The sequence below is a fragment of the Lontra canadensis genome, unplaced genomic scaffold (genome assembly GCF_010015895.1).
Source record: "Lontra canadensis isolate GAN:19392208 unplaced genomic scaffold, GSC_riverotter_1.0 scaffold41, whole genome shotgun sequence".
NCBI lineage: Eukaryota > Metazoa > Chordata > Mammalia > Carnivora > Mustelidae > Lontra > Lontra canadensis.
This window is the reverse complement of record NW_022631035.1, coordinates 15,529,986-15,548,435: the sequence shown is the minus strand read 5'-3', so window position 1 is coordinate 15,548,435 and position 18,450 is coordinate 15,529,986. Positions and strand designations below refer to the sequence as shown.

At 39.4% G+C, this 18,450-nt stretch overlaps 1 protein-coding gene across 9 annotated transcripts in view; it reads left to right on the top strand.

The window, feature by feature from the left end:
- Window positions 1-18,450, top strand: part of TLK2 (tousled like kinase 2) — a 113,844-nt gene that overhangs the window by 75,295 nt on the left and 20,099 nt on the right. For all 9 annotated transcript variants that reach the window (XM_032870907.1, XM_032870910.1, XM_032870905.1 and 6 more), the window contains 7 exons: window positions 511-621; window positions 1,585-1,721; window positions 7,269-7,421; window positions 9,715-9,781; window positions 11,711-11,808; window positions 13,535-13,616; window positions 18,042-18,133. In XM_032870907.1, the coding sequence (XP_032726798.1) occupies window positions 511-621; window positions 1,585-1,721; window positions 7,269-7,421; window positions 9,715-9,781; window positions 11,711-11,808; window positions 13,535-13,616; window positions 18,042-18,133 (740 nt within the window). The remainder of the gene's footprint in view (window positions 1-510; window positions 622-1,584; window positions 1,722-7,268; window positions 7,422-9,714; window positions 9,782-11,710; window positions 11,809-13,534; window positions 13,617-18,041; window positions 18,134-18,450) is intronic.

Below are 18,450 nucleotides of genomic sequence, written 5' to 3'. Positions count from 1 at the left end.
TTTATGTAAATTCATGTCCCTTTTTCTTTGGAAACAAGAATAGGAAAACAAAGAATAATTGACCGTAAGAACATTTTGTGGTTTTTTAAAAAATTCTGTAATTTTTTTGTGTTTAATTATCCTTTGTAAATATTCTGTGAGTGCTGTAAAGTATTTCATTACCTTTGAATATATTTTAAACATCTCCGTTGTAGGTTTCTTCTTTTGCGACAGTGTAGGTATATGTGATGTACTGGATTTACTTACAACTGCCTTTTGAGAGGAGTAAAACATCAGTAGAAAAACATGCCCGCTCGTAGTGACAATTCGTCTTACTTAAATAGATAAGTTTAGGAAGAGAGACTAAAGGAATGAAGTATTTGTTTTTTAAATCTAATTACTCTTAGCTCTTTGAACGTTAATTTTGCTTTTGATTGAGTAAGAAGAAATTATGTTTGGACTCCTTAAAAACTGCTTTTGTATTCATCTCTCTTCCTTGGAGCTAATTTAAAAAATGTTTCACCCTTGAAGGCCAACTGTGATTTGAGGCGACAAATTGACGAACAGCAAAAGATGCTAGAGAAGTACAAAGAACGATTAAATCGATGTGTGACAATGAGCAAGAAACTCCTTATAGAAAAGGTGAGTGTCATGGTGGCCTGAACCCTGCATCCCTGGATGCTCAGGGGGTGGCATTGCTGGGGCTCCTTACTCCTCACCTGAGGTGAAAATACTTTGAAGTACGGCTTTTTAGGAGAAGACTTCATATGATTTGACAGAATTCTTTCTTACATGGACATTGGCGCAAGCATCCAGAACGATAATTGGAGGGATTGTTTTTGGTCGTGCCTTGCTTGGCGTGTGATGATTGGGCAGGGACAGCTTGGCCTAGTTGAATTTATTTGCAGTGTCACTCTCCGACATTCTTACATTCATCCTGTCATTTAGATTGCATATCCTATTACTGTTGCAAATGCTTAGCAGCAGTTACATTTCCATTTTAGAGATGGTATTTGGAGTAACTTATGTATATAGTAATGCGATAACTAAGTGCTTTTTTGTGCTTTGAAAAAAATTAAATTGACATATACTTGAATGTGACTACTTTAATTGGCTGTTTTCTTTATTATAGTAATTGATTAGTTGTGACTGTAGTAGTTTTTAGTGACTGTTTCTTACAAGTTTTTTTTTTAATTATATCTCTAGTGCATATTTATTTTCTGTTGAAAAATAGCAGTACTGCTAATGAAATAAATTATTACAGGCTAAAGGTTTCCATCAGATTGGTGATTACTTCTGCTGAAATCTTGAGAACGCTGTTAAAAAGGCAGGGAACACTGATAAAAGGGAAGTGGGTTATCTTATTGGTGTCAGAGATACTGAGGAGAACGTTGATTCAGCTTCTAATTCATTAATTTTAGAGAAAGGAAACCCTTTTTCTTTATTAATATAGAGAATTTATTTAAAGTTTTAGGGTACTTCCTAAAGACCACATAGGGTCAGCCAGTTGTACTAAACTTTGATCACTATAGTGTGGAACGTGAACACTGTGCTCTGAGTTCTTTTTGGAGAATACAGTTCTTTTCTATTTGTCCTTTCTCCAAGTCAAAACAAGAGAAGATGGCGTGTAGAGATAAGAGCATGCAAGACCGCTTGAGATTGGGACACTTTACCACCGTTCGACATGGGGCCTCTTTTACTGAACAATGGACAGATGGTTACGCTTTCCAGAACCTTATCAAGTAAGTGAACTGCAGTGATTAAATTGAAGTTGAAAAGTTGCTTTAACTTTTCTGTAATTGTAGTCTTTAAAAAGAATAGTTGTGGGGGCACCTGGGTGGCTCAGTCGGTTAAGCATCTGCCTTTGGCTCAGGTCATGGTGCTGGAGTCCTGGGATGGAGCCCCACGTCAGGCTCTCTGCTCAGCGGGGAGTCTGCTTCTCCCTGTCACTTAGCCTCTGTGCTTTCCCTCTCTCCCTCTCTCCCTCTCAAATAAATAGATAAATCTTAAAAAAAAAAAAAAAAAATTCTAGTTGTGGTAGTCCTCTTTTCGTTCAGCTTTAGTCCCTACATGTGTAAAGAAATGTAGGGAATGAGGGGAAGTCCTGGAAAAAAATGACATAAGTCATCAGAGAAATAGTAAATGAGTTCTACATTAAAGTCTAAAAGAATCAGAATTGGGGGTGCCCAGGTGGCTTAGGGTGAAATGTCTGCCTTCAGCTCAGGTCATGACACTGGAGTCCCAGGATTGAGCCCTGCATCAGGCTCCCTCCTCAGCAGGGAGTCTGCTTCTCTCCCTCTCTCTTTGTCTCTCTCTCTCTCTCAAAGTAATAAATAAAATTTTAAAAAAAAAGCAATTGCTGAAGTTAAGGAAGAAAAATGTAGAACTTGACTTTAAATTATGTAATGGATTTTCATGAGGAGTCAGTAAGCATATTGATTCTGGGCCCATAGAAAAATGAAATGAGCAAGGACTTAAGGAAGAATGTCCTGAGTTAGGTATAAAACAAAATAAAACCCTAGAAGAACATTACAAGATATGCCCCTGAGGCCCTTTAAGGAGACTGTTTCCTGTCATTTGATAGTGGCTCCCTCAAAGGCAGGGGCTAAACCAGTGGTCAGGCTGGGGGCCAGCCACAGTGTGCGACTGTCAGCAATTTGGAATCTTTTTAAAGATTTTATTTTTTTATTTGACACAGAGAAAGAGAGAGAACACAAGTAGGCAGAGAGGCAGGAAGGGTGGCGGGGGAGAAGCAGGCTCCCTACCAAGCAAAGAGCCCGATGCAGGGCTCGATCCCAGGACCGTGAGATCATGACCTGAGCCAAAGGCAGAGGCTTAACCCACTGAGCCACCCAGGCGCCCCAGCAATTTGGAATCTTTTTTTTTTTTTTTAATATTTTATTTATTTATTTGACAGACAGAGATCACAAGCAGGCAGAGAGGCAGGCAGAGAGAGAGAGAGGGAAGCAGGCTTCCCGCTGAGCAGAGAGCCCGATGCGGAACTCGATCCCAGGACCCTGAGATCATGACCTGAGCCGAAGGCAGCGGCTTAACCCACTGAGCCACCCAGGCGCCCCGCAATTTGGAATCTTAAGCACTCTTTCACTTTATCATAACTTTAGTTTGAAACATTCAAGTATTTACTTCAAGGAGAGAACTGACATTTAAAATCCTAAAATTTCAACTATGTAAATAGCAAATACTAGCTCTGGACTTAAAAAAATATGTATCTTTAGGTTATAATACCTTTCGGTATATCTAACTTATTTACCTTTATTCGTTAGATTATTTTCATCTGAGACTAGGGGGAAGGGCACTGTGTTTTTAATCGTGGGCTCTTAGACTTTTGATCTGTAGGTCACCGTGAGTTGGAGGGTTCCATAGACTGCTTTTCCTTTTTTCCTTCTTGAAGTAACTTACTGAGCAGTGAGTATTGAGTGTGGAACTCCTTTAATAGTAATGAAACTTAAAGAAATAACAAATTTATATCTGAAATAAAGTACAGATATTGATCTTACTAATAATACCTCTGGATTGCACGTTAGCAGTCAGTGTTTTATATGTGCTACATAACCCTGCATTTGTCTTAGGTATGTCTTTACCTCACACGAGTACCTTGAGTATGCGTAATTTGGGTGTGGTAAGAGGCTGGCCCTTGAGTCAAGAGATGTAGTACCCAGGAAGAAAAACAAAGCCTTTCAAGTTGGGCCAGGTGCCAGAGACTCAGGACGACATCTCCAACTGATAAGCAAAGGTTGCTGGTGAGAGCAGAAAGGCACCAGGGTGGTGGAAATCGCTGCTACACCGAGGCATGACACCCTGACCAGGTCATGCAGATTGCCCTGAAAGTGGCACACTATCCAGTTTCATTAGAATGGGACCCGAAGATACATCCCCAGTACTGGCCAAAGCCACCTAGTGCTCAGACTGAGTCCCAGATGTGATGGTGACTCCTGCCAGTCTTTGACAGTGGTTACTCTTTAGATGGCGGTCTCTAAAATGTCAAAAGACTTGGACTGAAAATGATAGTGTGCTTGTATAGAGATATAAAATGTAATTACTTTTTTTTTTTTTAAGAAATGCTCACAGTTTTAGCTGATAGCAGTATTTTATCTTTATACTCTAAGCAAGTCCCTGAGGCCCAGAAGGTTCTCAAAATTACATAGAGTACAAAACGGTGACTTTGCTGTAGAGCCATGAGAGCAATTGGGACTGTCTAAATGAGATCCTTGACTAGGGATTGTTCCTCCCAAGTAGATAGCATTTTTTTTTTTTTTTTTCATAGAATACCCATCACTTATCTTGTGAAACTGTTTCTGGCTAGTGTCTACTAATTACAGGTATTTTATTTTCTAGAGTTTCACTTTAATAAATTAATTCCTTTTCAGTTTTAATGCAGAAGTTGAAATTCTTCAGTTGTAAAGGCTATATTTGATATCTTCATAAATGATTATTCTCTGTGTATAAGTAACTCCATGATAAATAGTTTGGTTAAAATGATGTCTAAAAATATGTGCATTTGTTTTTTAATACCTCTCTTACTGGCTATGTACAGTATGGTTGGAGTCTGGAATACAGTTTTCTGTTGAAGGTGCCTGTATTCATTTCCTAGAGCTACTGTAACAAAATACCATAAATTAGGCGGTTCGAAACAGCATAAACTTAGTCTCTTAACAGTTCAGGTGGGAAATCCAAACCTGAGGTGTTGAAAGACCGTACTTCCTCCGAAGCCTTGAGGGAGGATCATTCTTTGGCATTCTGTGGCTTGTGGGAGCATGGCTTTGATCTCTGCCTCCATCTTCAAATGGTGTTCCTCCTGTGTGTCTCTGTGTGTTCTCTCCCTTTGTAAGGACACCAGTCATATTGAATTAAAGGGCCTACCCCACTCGGGTCTGACCTCATTTTAACTAATGACTTCTTCGATGACCCTACCTCCAAAGGTTATAATCTGAAGTCATGGGGGTTAGAACTTTAACATATCTTTTTAGGTGACCTATTTCAGCCTGTAATGGTGCCTAAGGCTGATTGTCTTGTTTTCTTTTAGAGGTAATAATGGCTTTTTAAATAGGGTTATTTAGATTTGAGTGAGATGGATTTATCAGATCATCAACACCTCTATAAAAGATAGTGGAAGTAGTCTTTCCATGGATGATGAGTGGCAGTCAATCTCTAAAATTGATGCAGTGCAAGAAATATTTAAGGATCAATTCTGAAAGGCACTGTCATATGTATTGGAGATATAAGGCTTGATAAGACATGGTTCTTTTCTAAGAGAAGTTACAGTTCACTGACATAATTCCCAGCTTCACTCCCAAAATAAACCTAAATGAAGTATCACTGATGGAACTATCTTTAGATTTTTATTTGCAAGTGTAAGTAGCTAAATCATTTCAAGAATATCAAGAATTAATGTAGGAATCATTTTTCTATATAATCGTGATCCCTGGCGCATCCATTTTCACGTTCCAGCAAGTGCTCTCATTCTTAGAATATGTGGTTTACGATTTCCCCAAGTTTTTGCATCATTGTACCCTGTCTTTATGCTTTATATATATGATGGCTGTGGGCCCCTTTCTTGGTGAGTCTCCAAAGATCAAATTTTTGGATTCTTAACTAGAACCAAGAGTAAATTAGTTTTATTTTCTGCTTAATAAAGGTGACCGCTAAAAATCTCAATCTTCCAAAGCAGCTGGTCTTCAAAGACAAAAATATGTGGCTCTCCGCTAGCCCACTGTAGTTTACAGTTTAAACTATGTGTTGTATGGTTATCTCCAGAGTTCACTGTGCCTCGCACTCATGTCCATGAAAAGATAGAAAAGGAGCTAAAGATACTATACCAGTTTTTTGATTGGGAAACTCCTCTTGAGAGACTGTTCTAAGATCCTTGAAGACATTTCACTGAGTCAGAGGACGATTGTGATTTTACCTGAGAATTCTAGTCTCAGTCCAGAATTCTTTCAAGCCATATACGTGTATTTTGGTGGAGAGGCATATCTTTAATAATAGTTAAAAGTTCTTTTTCAGACTAACAGAAAACTCTATGATTTTCATTCTGTTGTTAAATTGACATTAGTGACCAGCTCATTCTGATCCCAATGGGATTGTATTATCAGATGAATGGATTTTTAATTTACAATGCTTGGATTAGGTTAATCTTGCTAACAGTATTGTTCTTACAGATAATGGGAGCGTAAACTATGGGCATCCACCCTGGAATATAGTCTTGTTCTCCTGGTTGCCATTCTTCCAAGAAAAATACACGGAGTCTATGGAAGGTCAAGAGACCCAGTACTACAGTGTTCAGGGAAGAGGGTTGAATAGATTTCATTTGAAAATAGGTTAGAAACTTAGATTCCATTATTCTGCAGAAATGAAGGTGGGATCAAGGAAAGGAGGTAGGAGAAACATAGTAAAGAGAGAAGGAGAAGGGAGCTAGCATTTGATTCTCAACTAGGGTAGGTTATTTAAAGATTTTAGTGTTTTAAATGGTTAGTCCCAAATCTTGGTGTATTTTTAATATGCCAGGTCTCCAAACCTTAATATCTGTTAGGCATACATGAAAGAAAGTGGTTTTCTTATATTGGTATTTTTACTGAGTCCCTAAGTCCTAATTTGCAAATGAACTTATTATAGAAAATTCTGACTTCTTATTAGGAAATCCTCTAATGGCAGTGGTATTAGATATCTGAAGAATCTTTATATGTTTTTTATGAATTCATTTTATGTCCCATTCCCTAGGTTTTTATGAGTTGCAAGGCCTCATTATGCTTTCTCTGAATGTATTTGTTTTTGAAAAACTTAGTTTAGGGGCTCCTGGGTGCTCACTCGGTTAAGGGTCCTGGGATGGAGTCCCACATCAGGCTCCTTGCTCAGTGGGGAGCCTGCTTCTCCTTCTCCCTCTTCAGCTTCCTCTGCTTGTACTCTCTTGTTCTCTCTCTCTCTCTCTCTGACAAATGAATAAATCTTTTTTTAAAAATGAAAGAAAATTCTACCTTGAGTCAGAAAATAAGGTCATAGTGGAAATTGGATATTGTTCCTACCTACTTACCTGGTCTGAGAATAATCATGATTTCTGTCTTAAAGCACAGACTCCTACCCCACAAAATCTTTCTGTTGTCAGTTGTTGGACTCTTCCAACCTAAAGTTAAAATCAATTCTCTACTTGATTTAAAGTGGCTTATTTTTTCTGAAGTCTGTCAGATCTATAGGTACCAAGATATTTGTGTTTATTCTGCAGCCATGTTAGAATTTTTTTACTTTCTTCTGTGCAACATCTTTTGTATCTACAGGCAGCAGGAAAGGATAAATTCACAAAGGGAAGAGATAGAAAGACAACGGAAAATGTTAGCAAAGCGGAAACCTCCTGCCATGGGACAGGCCCCCCCAGCAACCAACGAGCAGAAGCAGAGGAAAAGCAAGACCAATGGAGCTGAAAATGAAACGTATGTTCTTTATTCACATGAGCTGTGAGATACCACACTCTCCCCCAAAATACTGATGTCCCGTTGAGTGACACTGGACAAAATGAAAAATTATGGGGATTTCTAGAGCATTAGCTTTCTTTTTAGTTACATTAATGGATTTACTCAACAATTTATATATAAAAACCATGGAAAATTTATTTTCTTAGTTCTGATCTTACTTAGGTATTTTTGATTGAGGAGGAGAAATAATGTCACTTAACTTGTCATCATGGTCTTTGGCCACTCTTGTAACAAATGTGATGTCATCATGGTAGTCAAATGAGAATAGTTGCTTATGTGCGATTTGGGTTTTGGTACATTGGTACCATCTTATGGTGATTACCTGTATTATTACTTAATAATTAAACATTACTTATTTAAAATATGTCTTTTGCCTTTATGTTTTTATATCCATTCTCAAAAACATATTAAGCCATAATCCACCTCAAGTATAATAATATTTGAATTGCACCATTGTTAAAAGCCCATGATACTCCATTCCAGTGAGAAAGATGGCTTAACGCCAGTACTCACTTCATACATACCTAGTGTGTTGGGAAGCCTTTTCCTTGACATTCATTTAATAAATCTGTGTTAAGTGCTTACAGTTGGCCCCGTTCTGGAAGCTGGGCATACAGAGCCAGAGGATATAGCCCCGGCCTTAGGAGCTTCATGGTTTATTTAGGGGAAATGAACAGATGAATAAACTAATAATTACATTGAGTATAGTGATAAGAATACAGTGAATAAGCTTGGGAAACATCTTCATTCTTTAAATAAATATTTTAAAATTAGATTCTAAAATTTAAAATACTTCCCTTCGGAAAGTCCAAGTAGGAGCCCAAATTTAAAAGTTTCTGGGCAAGCGTTGTACACATTAATCTGATCATTGTCTTCTTTTGCTGTCATTCCTATGTTTATTTTGTGGAGGGACTCCTCCTCCAGTATTACTTGAAAATTGTCAGATGCTCGTGCATAAGACCATTGGCTTAGAAGTAATAGAAGGCATAGGCTGTTTCCTAGCCATAGAACAATAATTAGAATTCAGTCCAGGCCAGTAGTGTGTCAGTAAGCAGTTGCCATCTGGAGTCCTGTGTCAGATCCAAGCTGGAAGGCTTTCAGTCCAGTTTTTAATTAGAGTATCTGTGACTTGGCTCATTCCTTTGGCCAAAAGCCAAAAACATTCCTCTGGAGCCTGAGACTGAGTCACATTATCATTCCTGGTATTGAACCTATTTCAGGCGTGGAGAGTCCCTAGCTGTGATTTTTCACTGCTCCCTTTTTTACTGACGGGATATGGATTAATGGATGTACGTATGTCTGCCACCATGAAGAGACGGGTGTAACAGCCCTAGTGGATACACTTCTTTTTGTTATTCTTCTTATGTTGTTTTAGTCAGACCTCAAGACTGTTTTGTGGCCCTAACTGGTTAATAGCATAGCTGTTTCTTCTTTCTCCTGCAGTTTAGGATATATCTAAATAGTGGCGTCTGAAACTCTGAAGTACGTGTGTACTTCTAGAGTGTGAAGAGAGTGAAGTTGAAGGAGTAAGCTGTCACTTCTTAAGTGCTCATTCTTAAGATGTAAGGGTGCGATCGGGGTAAATGGAACACAGAATTAGTGCTCGCCCATCAGGTCAGCCCTTCGGGAATTGTGTTTAAATACCTTTTCACAATTGATGGAGTATTTCGCCTTCTCATTTAATAGGCACAGCAGCTTTGTTAGAGAGGGACCATTGTTTGCTGCATTTTTAAAAACTAAGACTTAAGTTAAAGTTGATTGTCCAGGGTCACATGGCCAGTGGCCTGAGTGGCACTTTGGACCCTAGACCTCGGACTCCAAATCCTGGACTCTTCCACTATGTCATTCTTCTTATTATAGTAGCACCGTCTAAGAGTTATCAGAAATAGTCAAATCCATTGGCTTATTATTTTCCCTCCAGGAAAAAAAAAAAAAAACCTAAGCATATAATTTTTGGCAGCCTTTCCGAATGGATTTTCATGAGATTGTGTGGACGAAACTCATTTCATAAATAACGTGTAAAAATATAGCTTATTTATTTATTCTCATTTTTTACAAATTAGTCTTCTGGATTTGTAGTCCTTGGTGTCCTATCTGATAAATCACAGAAGTTTTCTCCTGTCAAGGGATTGCAAGATAATCTTTTAGTTATTTTAATAGACTGGATATACCTTACAACATGCCTTGGTATTTCTAATAGGCACATTATGATTTTAAATAATTTACTGGGATTTCTTCCATTATCTTCCAGGTTAACATTAGCAGAATACCATGAACAAGAAGAAATCTTCAAACTCCGATTAGGTCATCTTAAAAAGGTAAGTGTAATGAGAAAAATATTTCTGGAGAAATTAGTTTACATGTGGTATTGGGGCAGATGGCACGGTTTGACATACCTGCAGAAATTTTGAGTAGTTATGCTCACTGTCACATCTTGTAATTTTTTTTAAGATTTTATTTATTTATTAGTTTTAATGAGAGAGAGAGAGAACCTCAAGCAGACTCCCTGCTGAACATAGAACCAGACTCATGGCTCAATCTCAGGATCCTGAGACCATGACCTGAGCCGAAATCAAGAGGCAGAGGCTCAACAGGCTAAGCCCCTCTTATATTTCTTTTTCTTTTCTTTTTTTTTTTTTTTAAGTTTTTTTTTTTTTTTTTTTTTTGACAGGAGAAGCACCCCTCCCCTCTTGTATTTCTAATGATGGAATGTCTTTCAGGTTTTAGTCAACCCCAGCCACCTAGTGGGAGCACTTTTTCTGCCAATGATGTACCAATAGATAATTCTGGATATGTCATAAAACTTCATAAGTAGGGGCGCCTGGGTGACTCATTGGGTTAAGCCTCTGCCTTCGGTGCAGGTCATGATCTCAGGGTCCTGGGATCAAGTCCCACATCGGGCTCTCTGCTCCGTAGGGAGCCTGCTTCCCCCTCTCTCTCTGCTTGCCTCTCTGCCTACTTGTGATTTCTCTGTCAGATAAATAAGTAAATAAATGACATCTTTCAAAACAAAACAGGGCGCCTGGCTGGCTCAGTGGGTTAAGCCTCTGCCTTCGGCTCAGGTCATGATCTCAGGGTCCTGGGATCAAGTCCCGCATCGGGCTCTGCTTGGCAGGGAGCTTGCTTCCTCTTCTCTCTCTCTGCCTGCCTCTCTGCCTACTTGTGATCTCTCTCTGTGTCAAATAAATAAATACTTTAAAAAAAAAAAAAAACTTCATAAGTAGTTCTCCTTATGGTAAAAGTTAAATAAATACATGATACAAGTGGTTCAGATTTGATACGAAAACTCTTAGGATACTTTATATTTTTATTTTAAAAATAATTTATTTGAGAGAAAGAGTTCATGTGTGCATAGATGAGAGAGAGAGAGAGAGCGAGCACACGCACATGCATATGGTGGGGGAGGGGAAAGGAGAGGGAGAAGCAGGATCCCCACTCAGTACGGAGCCTGATGAGGGACTCGATCCCAGGACCCTGGGATCATGTCCTGAGCTGAAGGCAGCCACTTAACCAACTGAGCCACCCAGGTAACCAAAAACTCCCAGGATATTTTAAATCACATGGTAGCTCTTATCTCTTGCCTAAACTGGCTAAGAAGAGAAGGTCTTGTACAAGCTATATTGTAACACAATGGCACCCACATAAAAATTGTTATTGACAGTGTTCGTAGAAGCATCTTGGCTATAGATTGGGCGTCTCCTAAGTTTAACAACCCATACATTTTTGGTAGATGCTGCTTACAGTGATGGTGGTCAATAAGCATTTAATAAACTGCTGTTGGTGTGTGTTTGCTTTTCCTACTGGGTTCTCAGAGATTATTAAATCAGTGGAACTTAAGGCACCAAGCATGATCCATACTTACAAAGCAGAACCAGATAGAGAATCTGATTTTTGTTTAAAAAAAAAAAAAGTGCCTGTATGTAAATACAGAGAACATTTCTGGACATTTACACAAGACTTAAAACAGCAGTTACATCTGAGGAATGGGCGTGTTGGAGAGGAGGGATCAGGGGAGCAGAAGGCTTTATTTCTTACTTGTACTCCTTTGTATGGTTTGAATTTTATTTATTATTTGCTGTGGGCTTGTTTTTTATGATTAAATTTCTAGTTCCTAAAAAAATCTTTTTCAGTTCAAAAAAACCATCTTCCTTTCGTTTTTCAAAAGAGAAATGTCTGCTGTTTTTGAAATGAGATTCTGAAAATGTAGTGTCCTGTGTTCTGAGCTGTTTCTTTCCTTTTCACTTTAGGAAGAAGCAGAGATCCAGGCAGAGCTGGAAAGGCTAGAAAGGGTTAGAAATCTACATATCAGGGAACTAAAAAGGATACATAATGAAGATAATTCACAGTAAGCAACTTGGGGGTATGTTGGGTTGGAGACTGCAGAACACTTTCTGACATGAGTGGTCAAGAATGGTGTTTCTGTTTACTATAAATTGGGTGAATGATTCCATGATGTATTTAGCTCTGTTGCAAGATACAATACAGGTTTGTGAACACAACTATGATTTGCTTTAATTTAAATATATGTAAATATATTAGATCTATATGTTACTGCCTGTACATGTATTACAGCACTTTTACCCAAGTAGAGGTCACTGAAACAATACAGCTTCGCATTTGTAAGTGGCTGGGATATACTGTGTGTTCAGATTCTTGGCGAGCTTTGCTAAATGGAAGCATGGGTAACAGTGTGGTGTCATGGAATGGTACCGGGTTAAGATGGCAGTGGTTTTGTTTGTTTGTTTTTAAGATTTTATTTATTTATTTGACAGATACAGCGAGAGAGGGAACACAAACGGGGAGTGGGAAAGGGAGAAACAGGCTTCCCGCTGAGCAGGGAGCCTGATGGGGGCTCGATCCCAGGACCCTGGGATCATGATGTGAGCTGAAGGCATTCTTAATACCTGAGCCATCCGGGCACCCCAAGATGGCACTGGTTTTGGAAAGACCTTTAAGGGCCATTTGGCTGTTGGGATTTTAAACAAGACTCTCTCAAGTTCAGCACATTAACTGTAGATGAATGCCCACCTTTGTTTATAAGTCATTTAAAGGATTGCAGCTGAAAAGTAGATTAAAGTGGGAAGCAGCTTCGGTGCATAAGCTGTTCCTTCCCATGTTTTTCTGACTCTGAAACATGATTTTTTGGACGTAGCCGTAGCTCGTGTATTTTTGTTTGGCCAGTGTGTGCCGTGGACTTTTCTTTCTGTGAAAATTCCCGTGACTGAGCTGTGTGTCAGGCACGGTGCCACGTGCCCGATGCTGTCAGCTCATCTTGGCAGTTGCGCGGTGAACATCAGTCAGCCTGACCAGGGCCCCGTAACTGTTTGACTAAACAGCGCCAGAGCTGAGCGCCGCGCGGTTGTGTCGCCTCTTCTCTGCAGGCACGTCAGTGTCTCAAAATGAAAATAATTTCAGGATTAATAGTGGGGCTGTTTAAGATCCAGAATTAGGTAGAAATATTTGTGAAGTTTGTTTTTTTTTTTTTTTTGCCAGTGTCTTATTGTTAGAAAACAACACAAGGTGGAATCCTCGGTGGGTGGGCGGGTGGTGACGGCTCTGTCATAAAACGGTCTTAAAGAGAGAACATGAGTGCATATAGAACATGGGACTCCTTCATAATCAAGTCCATTTTTAAGGCCCTGTGAAATATCTTGGAACTTTTTTGTATTAGTTTTGGAACAGTGGGAACATGTGGCACTTGAGTACTTTGGAGGAAGTGAGTAGCGCGGTGCAAAAATCCCTGGTCTTGCGGAGCCTGCACCCCCTCACCGTACAGCAAGTGGTTAGCGATGGTAGTTGGACTCCGCCGCGTTCGCAGGTCCACTTGTGGCTACGCTGAGCCTAGCAGTTCTGCCTTACGGCTTTACAGCCAGTGCTGTCCGTTGTCATTAGGCGGTCTCCTTGAGCCGTATAGCTTCCTATTCACAACTCGCTGTATCGGTGTTAGCACCAAACTATCAGCGGCAGCTGTAATCATGTGTATAGCGTGTGAGAAATTCTGGGAATTTCGCTAGTATGGAAGGTCGTGGATTCCTTAATCTCAGGATGTTCTGTACTCTCTATTCCCACAGATTTAAAGATCATCCAACGCTAAATGACAGATACTTGTTGTTACATCTTTTGGGTAGAGGAGGTTTCAGTGAAGTCTACAAGGTAAGTCTCAGGATCGAATTCCTGATTATTACCAACTTGGAGAACATGAAGAATAGTGATAATTGTGGGTTGATGCTTACTTGTTCAAACTCAGAAACTTTAAGCACCTATATCTTGAGAAGAACTGCTTCCAGTAAAATTAAGTAACTACAGCAGGATACAGTAGTTTTGCCCTGTTTTCCGGTTTGAAAAATAAAAAGGAAAGAAAAACACCCCTTTCTGGGTAGTGAAATTGTGGTGATTTTTATTCTAGTTCTGTACTTCTGCCTCACATTTGTGAGAAATAAGTATGTGTTACTTTTATTCTTTTTTTTTTTTTTAAGATTTTATTTATTTATATGGCAGAGACACAGTGAGAGAGGGAACACAAGCGAGGGGAGTGGGAGAGGGAAAGCAGGCTTCCCGCAGAGCAGGGAGCCCGATGCGGGGCTTGATCCCAGGACCCTGGGATCATGACCCGAGCTGAAGACAGATGCTTAACCATCTAAGCCACCCAGGCGCCCCTACTTTTATTCTTAAAATTTTTTTTTAACAAAATAGATGTGTTAAAGTTAATTCTTACTTGAAAACTGGCTTTTTGTTTTTTAAAATGTTCTCATCTTCTACATCCAAGTGTTTAGTAGCTCTGGTGTTCAAAGGAGCATCCTGGTTTCAGCCAGGCCAGTGACGTTCAGACCACCGTGCCTCCAGCTGGTTTGTACTAAATGAGGAATTCAGCTGGTTTTCAGGATAGCTGCAGATCCAGTAACATGTTCATGAGTCACCACCTCCTTTAGCTTCTAGGTGTTTCTGGCACCAGGTTTTTACATGCAGAATCTGTTTATTAAATGGTCTTTACTGCATGGCCCTGCGAAGTCTGTCTTCATGTGGTTCGGCCTTCACTGTTGGGCTTTATGTTATGCCCTATGAATTTATATATGGGAAATCTTTTGGACAAAATAATTAGTTTTCATTTTAGATAAAAACAGTAAAAACTAGTTCTATCTTCCACATTTTTTGTTTGTTTGTTTTAAAAGATTGTATTTATTTATCTGAGAGAGAGAGAGCACAAGCAGAGACAGAGGCATTGGAAGAATCAGGCTCCCCGCTTTGCAGGGAGCCCGATGCAGGGCTTAATCCCACGCCCCTGGGATCATGACCTGAGCCAAAGGCAGACTCACTGAGCCACGCAGGTGCCCTTACCCCCACTTTTTTATTGTTACAAAAAAACTATATTTTCCAAAACCGTTAGTGCCTCGTGTGGGGGTGTGTGTGTATATTTTTTTTTTAATTGAAGTCTAATTGGCACATGATGTTTTATTAGTTTTAGGTGTACAATATAATGATTTAATGGTTTTCCTTTTTTTTTTTTAAGATTTTATTTATTTATTTGAAACAGAGAGAGAGAGATCACAAGTAGGCAGAGAGGCAGGCATAGAGAGAGAGAGGAGAAAGCAGGCTCCCCGCTGAGCAGAGAGCCCGATGCGGGCCTCAATCCCAGGACCCTGAGATCATGACCTGAGCTGAAGGCAGAGGCTTAACCCACTGAGCCACGCAGGCGCCCGGTTTTCCTTTTTTTAATGTTAATTTTTTACTGTGAGGATATATTCATAAAATTTGCCATTTTAGCCATTTTAAGTATACAGTTCATTTGCATTAAGTATATTCATAATGTGCAAGTACCTTCACTATCTCCTTCCAGAACTAGAATATTATTCTTAATGTACTATTGGGCTTGATTTTCTAGTGTATCATGTTTTATTATCTATTTGTAAGTGGGACTTGCCCATAGTTGTCTTTCGTGTATAAGAAGCATTTTCTAGCTTCTGTGCTCTAGTTTTCCAGAATAAGTTGTTCCTATGTATATAACCACCCCCCCCCCCCCCCCCGCCACCCAATGCCCTGGAATGCATGACATAGGAATTGTTGGCCCCTTGAAAGTTAGAGCAGACTCAGTCCCATGGGTGCATGTCATTGTACAGGAAAACTTTTTGACCATCTTTTTAGTTCCTTCTGCAAATACTGATTTACGTATATTTTCTCCCCCTTCTCAAGTCTCTTTTGATAATTTAATTTTTCTGCAACATCTTCTGCTTCACCTCAAATTTAAAAATATCATCCATACCTTAATGAAACGTTTATTTTTATATCCCAACTGATAGGTCAGAGAGGTTAGTCAATGTTTTTTTTCTTCCCTCTAAGAATGAACTTTTTATTTTGTTGATCAAGTCTACTGTTTAATTTGGGTTTTTCTTTTCATTAACTTTTACTTTTAGTCTTTCCTTCCTTTTGCTTCCTTTGATTTTGTTTTCATTCTTGAATCATAGTTTTTTATTTTTGATAATTTTATTCAATTGTAAGAAAAAAAACCAAAATTTACCATCGTTAACCATTTTTTTAAAACAGTTGAGTATTGTTAGGTATGTTTATGTTGTTGTGAAATAGATCTCCAGAACTTTCTCATCTTAGAAAACCGAAACTTTGCCCATTAATCAGTAGTTTGCTCTTGGCCTCCCCCAGCCCTTGCCAGCCACTGTTTTGCTTTCCACTTCTGCGAATTAGACTACTTTCAGATACCTCTATAAGTGAAATCACAGTATTTGTCTTCTTGTGGGTGCCTCAGTTCACTTAGCAGAATGTTCTTAGAGTTCATCCATGTTGAAGCATGTGATAGGATTTCCTTCTTTTAAGGGTGAATAATATTCCATTGTATGCACATACTTCCTTTTCTTTATCCGTTTATCTGGCAGTGGACATTGGGGCTGCTGCTGCTGCTTGTGTGTCGTAAATAGCACTGCTTTGAACATGTGTGTGCAGATAGCTCTTGGAGACCTTGCTTTTAATTCTTTTGGCTGTAAACCCAGAAGTGAGACAACTCCTTTTTTAAAGCATCAAAATTTATTGTTGGTGCTTCTCAGTAGCTCGTCAGTGATTTCTTCATCCTACTTTTCCCCTAGTGTGTTCCTTAAACCTTTTAACATTCCTGAAATTTAGATGGTTCCTCCAGTGTTGTGTACATTCCATATAGTTCTTCTTTTGCTTTTCTCCACTCTCCAGAAGCCCTTCTTAAAATCAGTGGTGGATCACAATGTCTTGGATTCAGAAATATGGTGTGGTAGGTGGAGAGAAAGACACTTGTAGTATCGTTAGTGCTCTCATTAATTTGGTGCTATTTGATCTGGCTTTTGAGGCTTGAAATCATTCTCTGCTGTGAAGCCAAGATGGTGTACAAGCTTGCAGCCGGACTTCAGGGTCTGTAAGAATTTTCATTTCTGTGAAATAAGAGAATTCTATTTGAACTGTATGGTTTTTATATTTTAAAAACTACTGGTTTAAATTTAGTATAAATTGGAAGTTTCTTTTATGAGCAGCCCTCTCTTGCATTTAGTGCTTTCCCAGAGGTAGCATACATTTTAAAAGGTCTGCTGAACAGTAACCATCACTATTCATGGACTCTGCCTCTGCCTCTTACCTTCATCTGTTCTACAGTTGCGGAAACTGTCAGATGGTGGTAATAGTGTTGGAACTGAAGTATTAAGTTTCTCATCTGAACTTTAAAAACTAAGAAAAACTTCATTTCAAAGGAATTCCTCAGTAAATTCTTCTGTATAATAGAAATTTCCTATTATATTAAAATACCGCTCACTTTATCAAATTGTGATTTACACCCAGCATCCTCAAAAACCCACCTGTTTCCCTTCTTCCCTCTATGATACAGCACTACCTGCTGGTGGAGGACTTGCCAGCAGTGGCAGTCTTTGGGGAAAGTCTGTCCCTTTCTTAGGACATTGCCAGAGGAGTGACCTGGTGTGACTAACTTCAGACATTGTTGGGATCAAAAACTGCTTTTTATTTACCCATCATATATGGCTAGGGCTGTTTTTTTGTTTCAGTCCCTGTTTGTGTTTTAATAAACACAGTATAACAAATTATGAGGTTATTTTTCTAAACAAGCACAGTGAAAAGGTGTATCTGGAGGGGTTATTTCTCATGGAACAGGTAGTGTGTGTTCCCAGCATTTCAAAAGTGTTAGGACTTGCTAGGGAAGCATGCCAAGTCCCAGTGTCAGCAGAGGGGTGAGGTACAGCCCCGGGGAGCAGGTCCCAGAGAGGGCAGATGGATGATGTCCACCGAGAAGACTGTTTGGAAGGGACTGATAAGGCACAGGCTGGCTTGCTGTTTGTGGTGTGTGCTCGGTTGTTTTCTAAGCCCCTTGGTGCCAGTGCGTCTGGAGACTTCTGAATTATCTGATCACAAGTTTTCAGAAGATGGCTGTAACTCTGAAACAAGTACGCGATAATGTTGTCATCCACGGCTGTTTGTATTTAATAATGCATTTTGGGTTTTGAGTACATCCATGTGTTAAATAGAAGCCTCAAATCCGTTACTTGCCTGTAATTCTTGTTAGCTTTTATCCAGAATATAACGTATTCCTTTTCTTTGTAGGCATTTGATCTAACAGAACAAAGATATGTAGCTGTGAAAATTCACCAGTTAAATAAAAACTGGAGAGATGAGAAAAAGGAGAATTACCACAAGTAAGTGACACCAGAGGGGCTGATTTGTCAGAATTCAGTAGCGTGGCGGCTGCAGTGTGAGCCCCGTGTTAACAGCGGTGTGTGCATTGCTGGGGTGGTGTCCTTAGGAGAGTGAGCAACTGTTCCATCTCACTGATGAGCAAACTGAAACTTAACAGAATGCAAGTAATAGTTAAGAAAAGGCTGAGCTGGTATTTAAATCTAGACTTCCCTCAATCCAAAACCCATGCTCTTCAACCTCCCTTTCCATTGTGTGTCTAACATTAGCTACAGTAAACAAGCAAAGCCTCAGAAACCATCTTGCTTGTTTGTAGAGA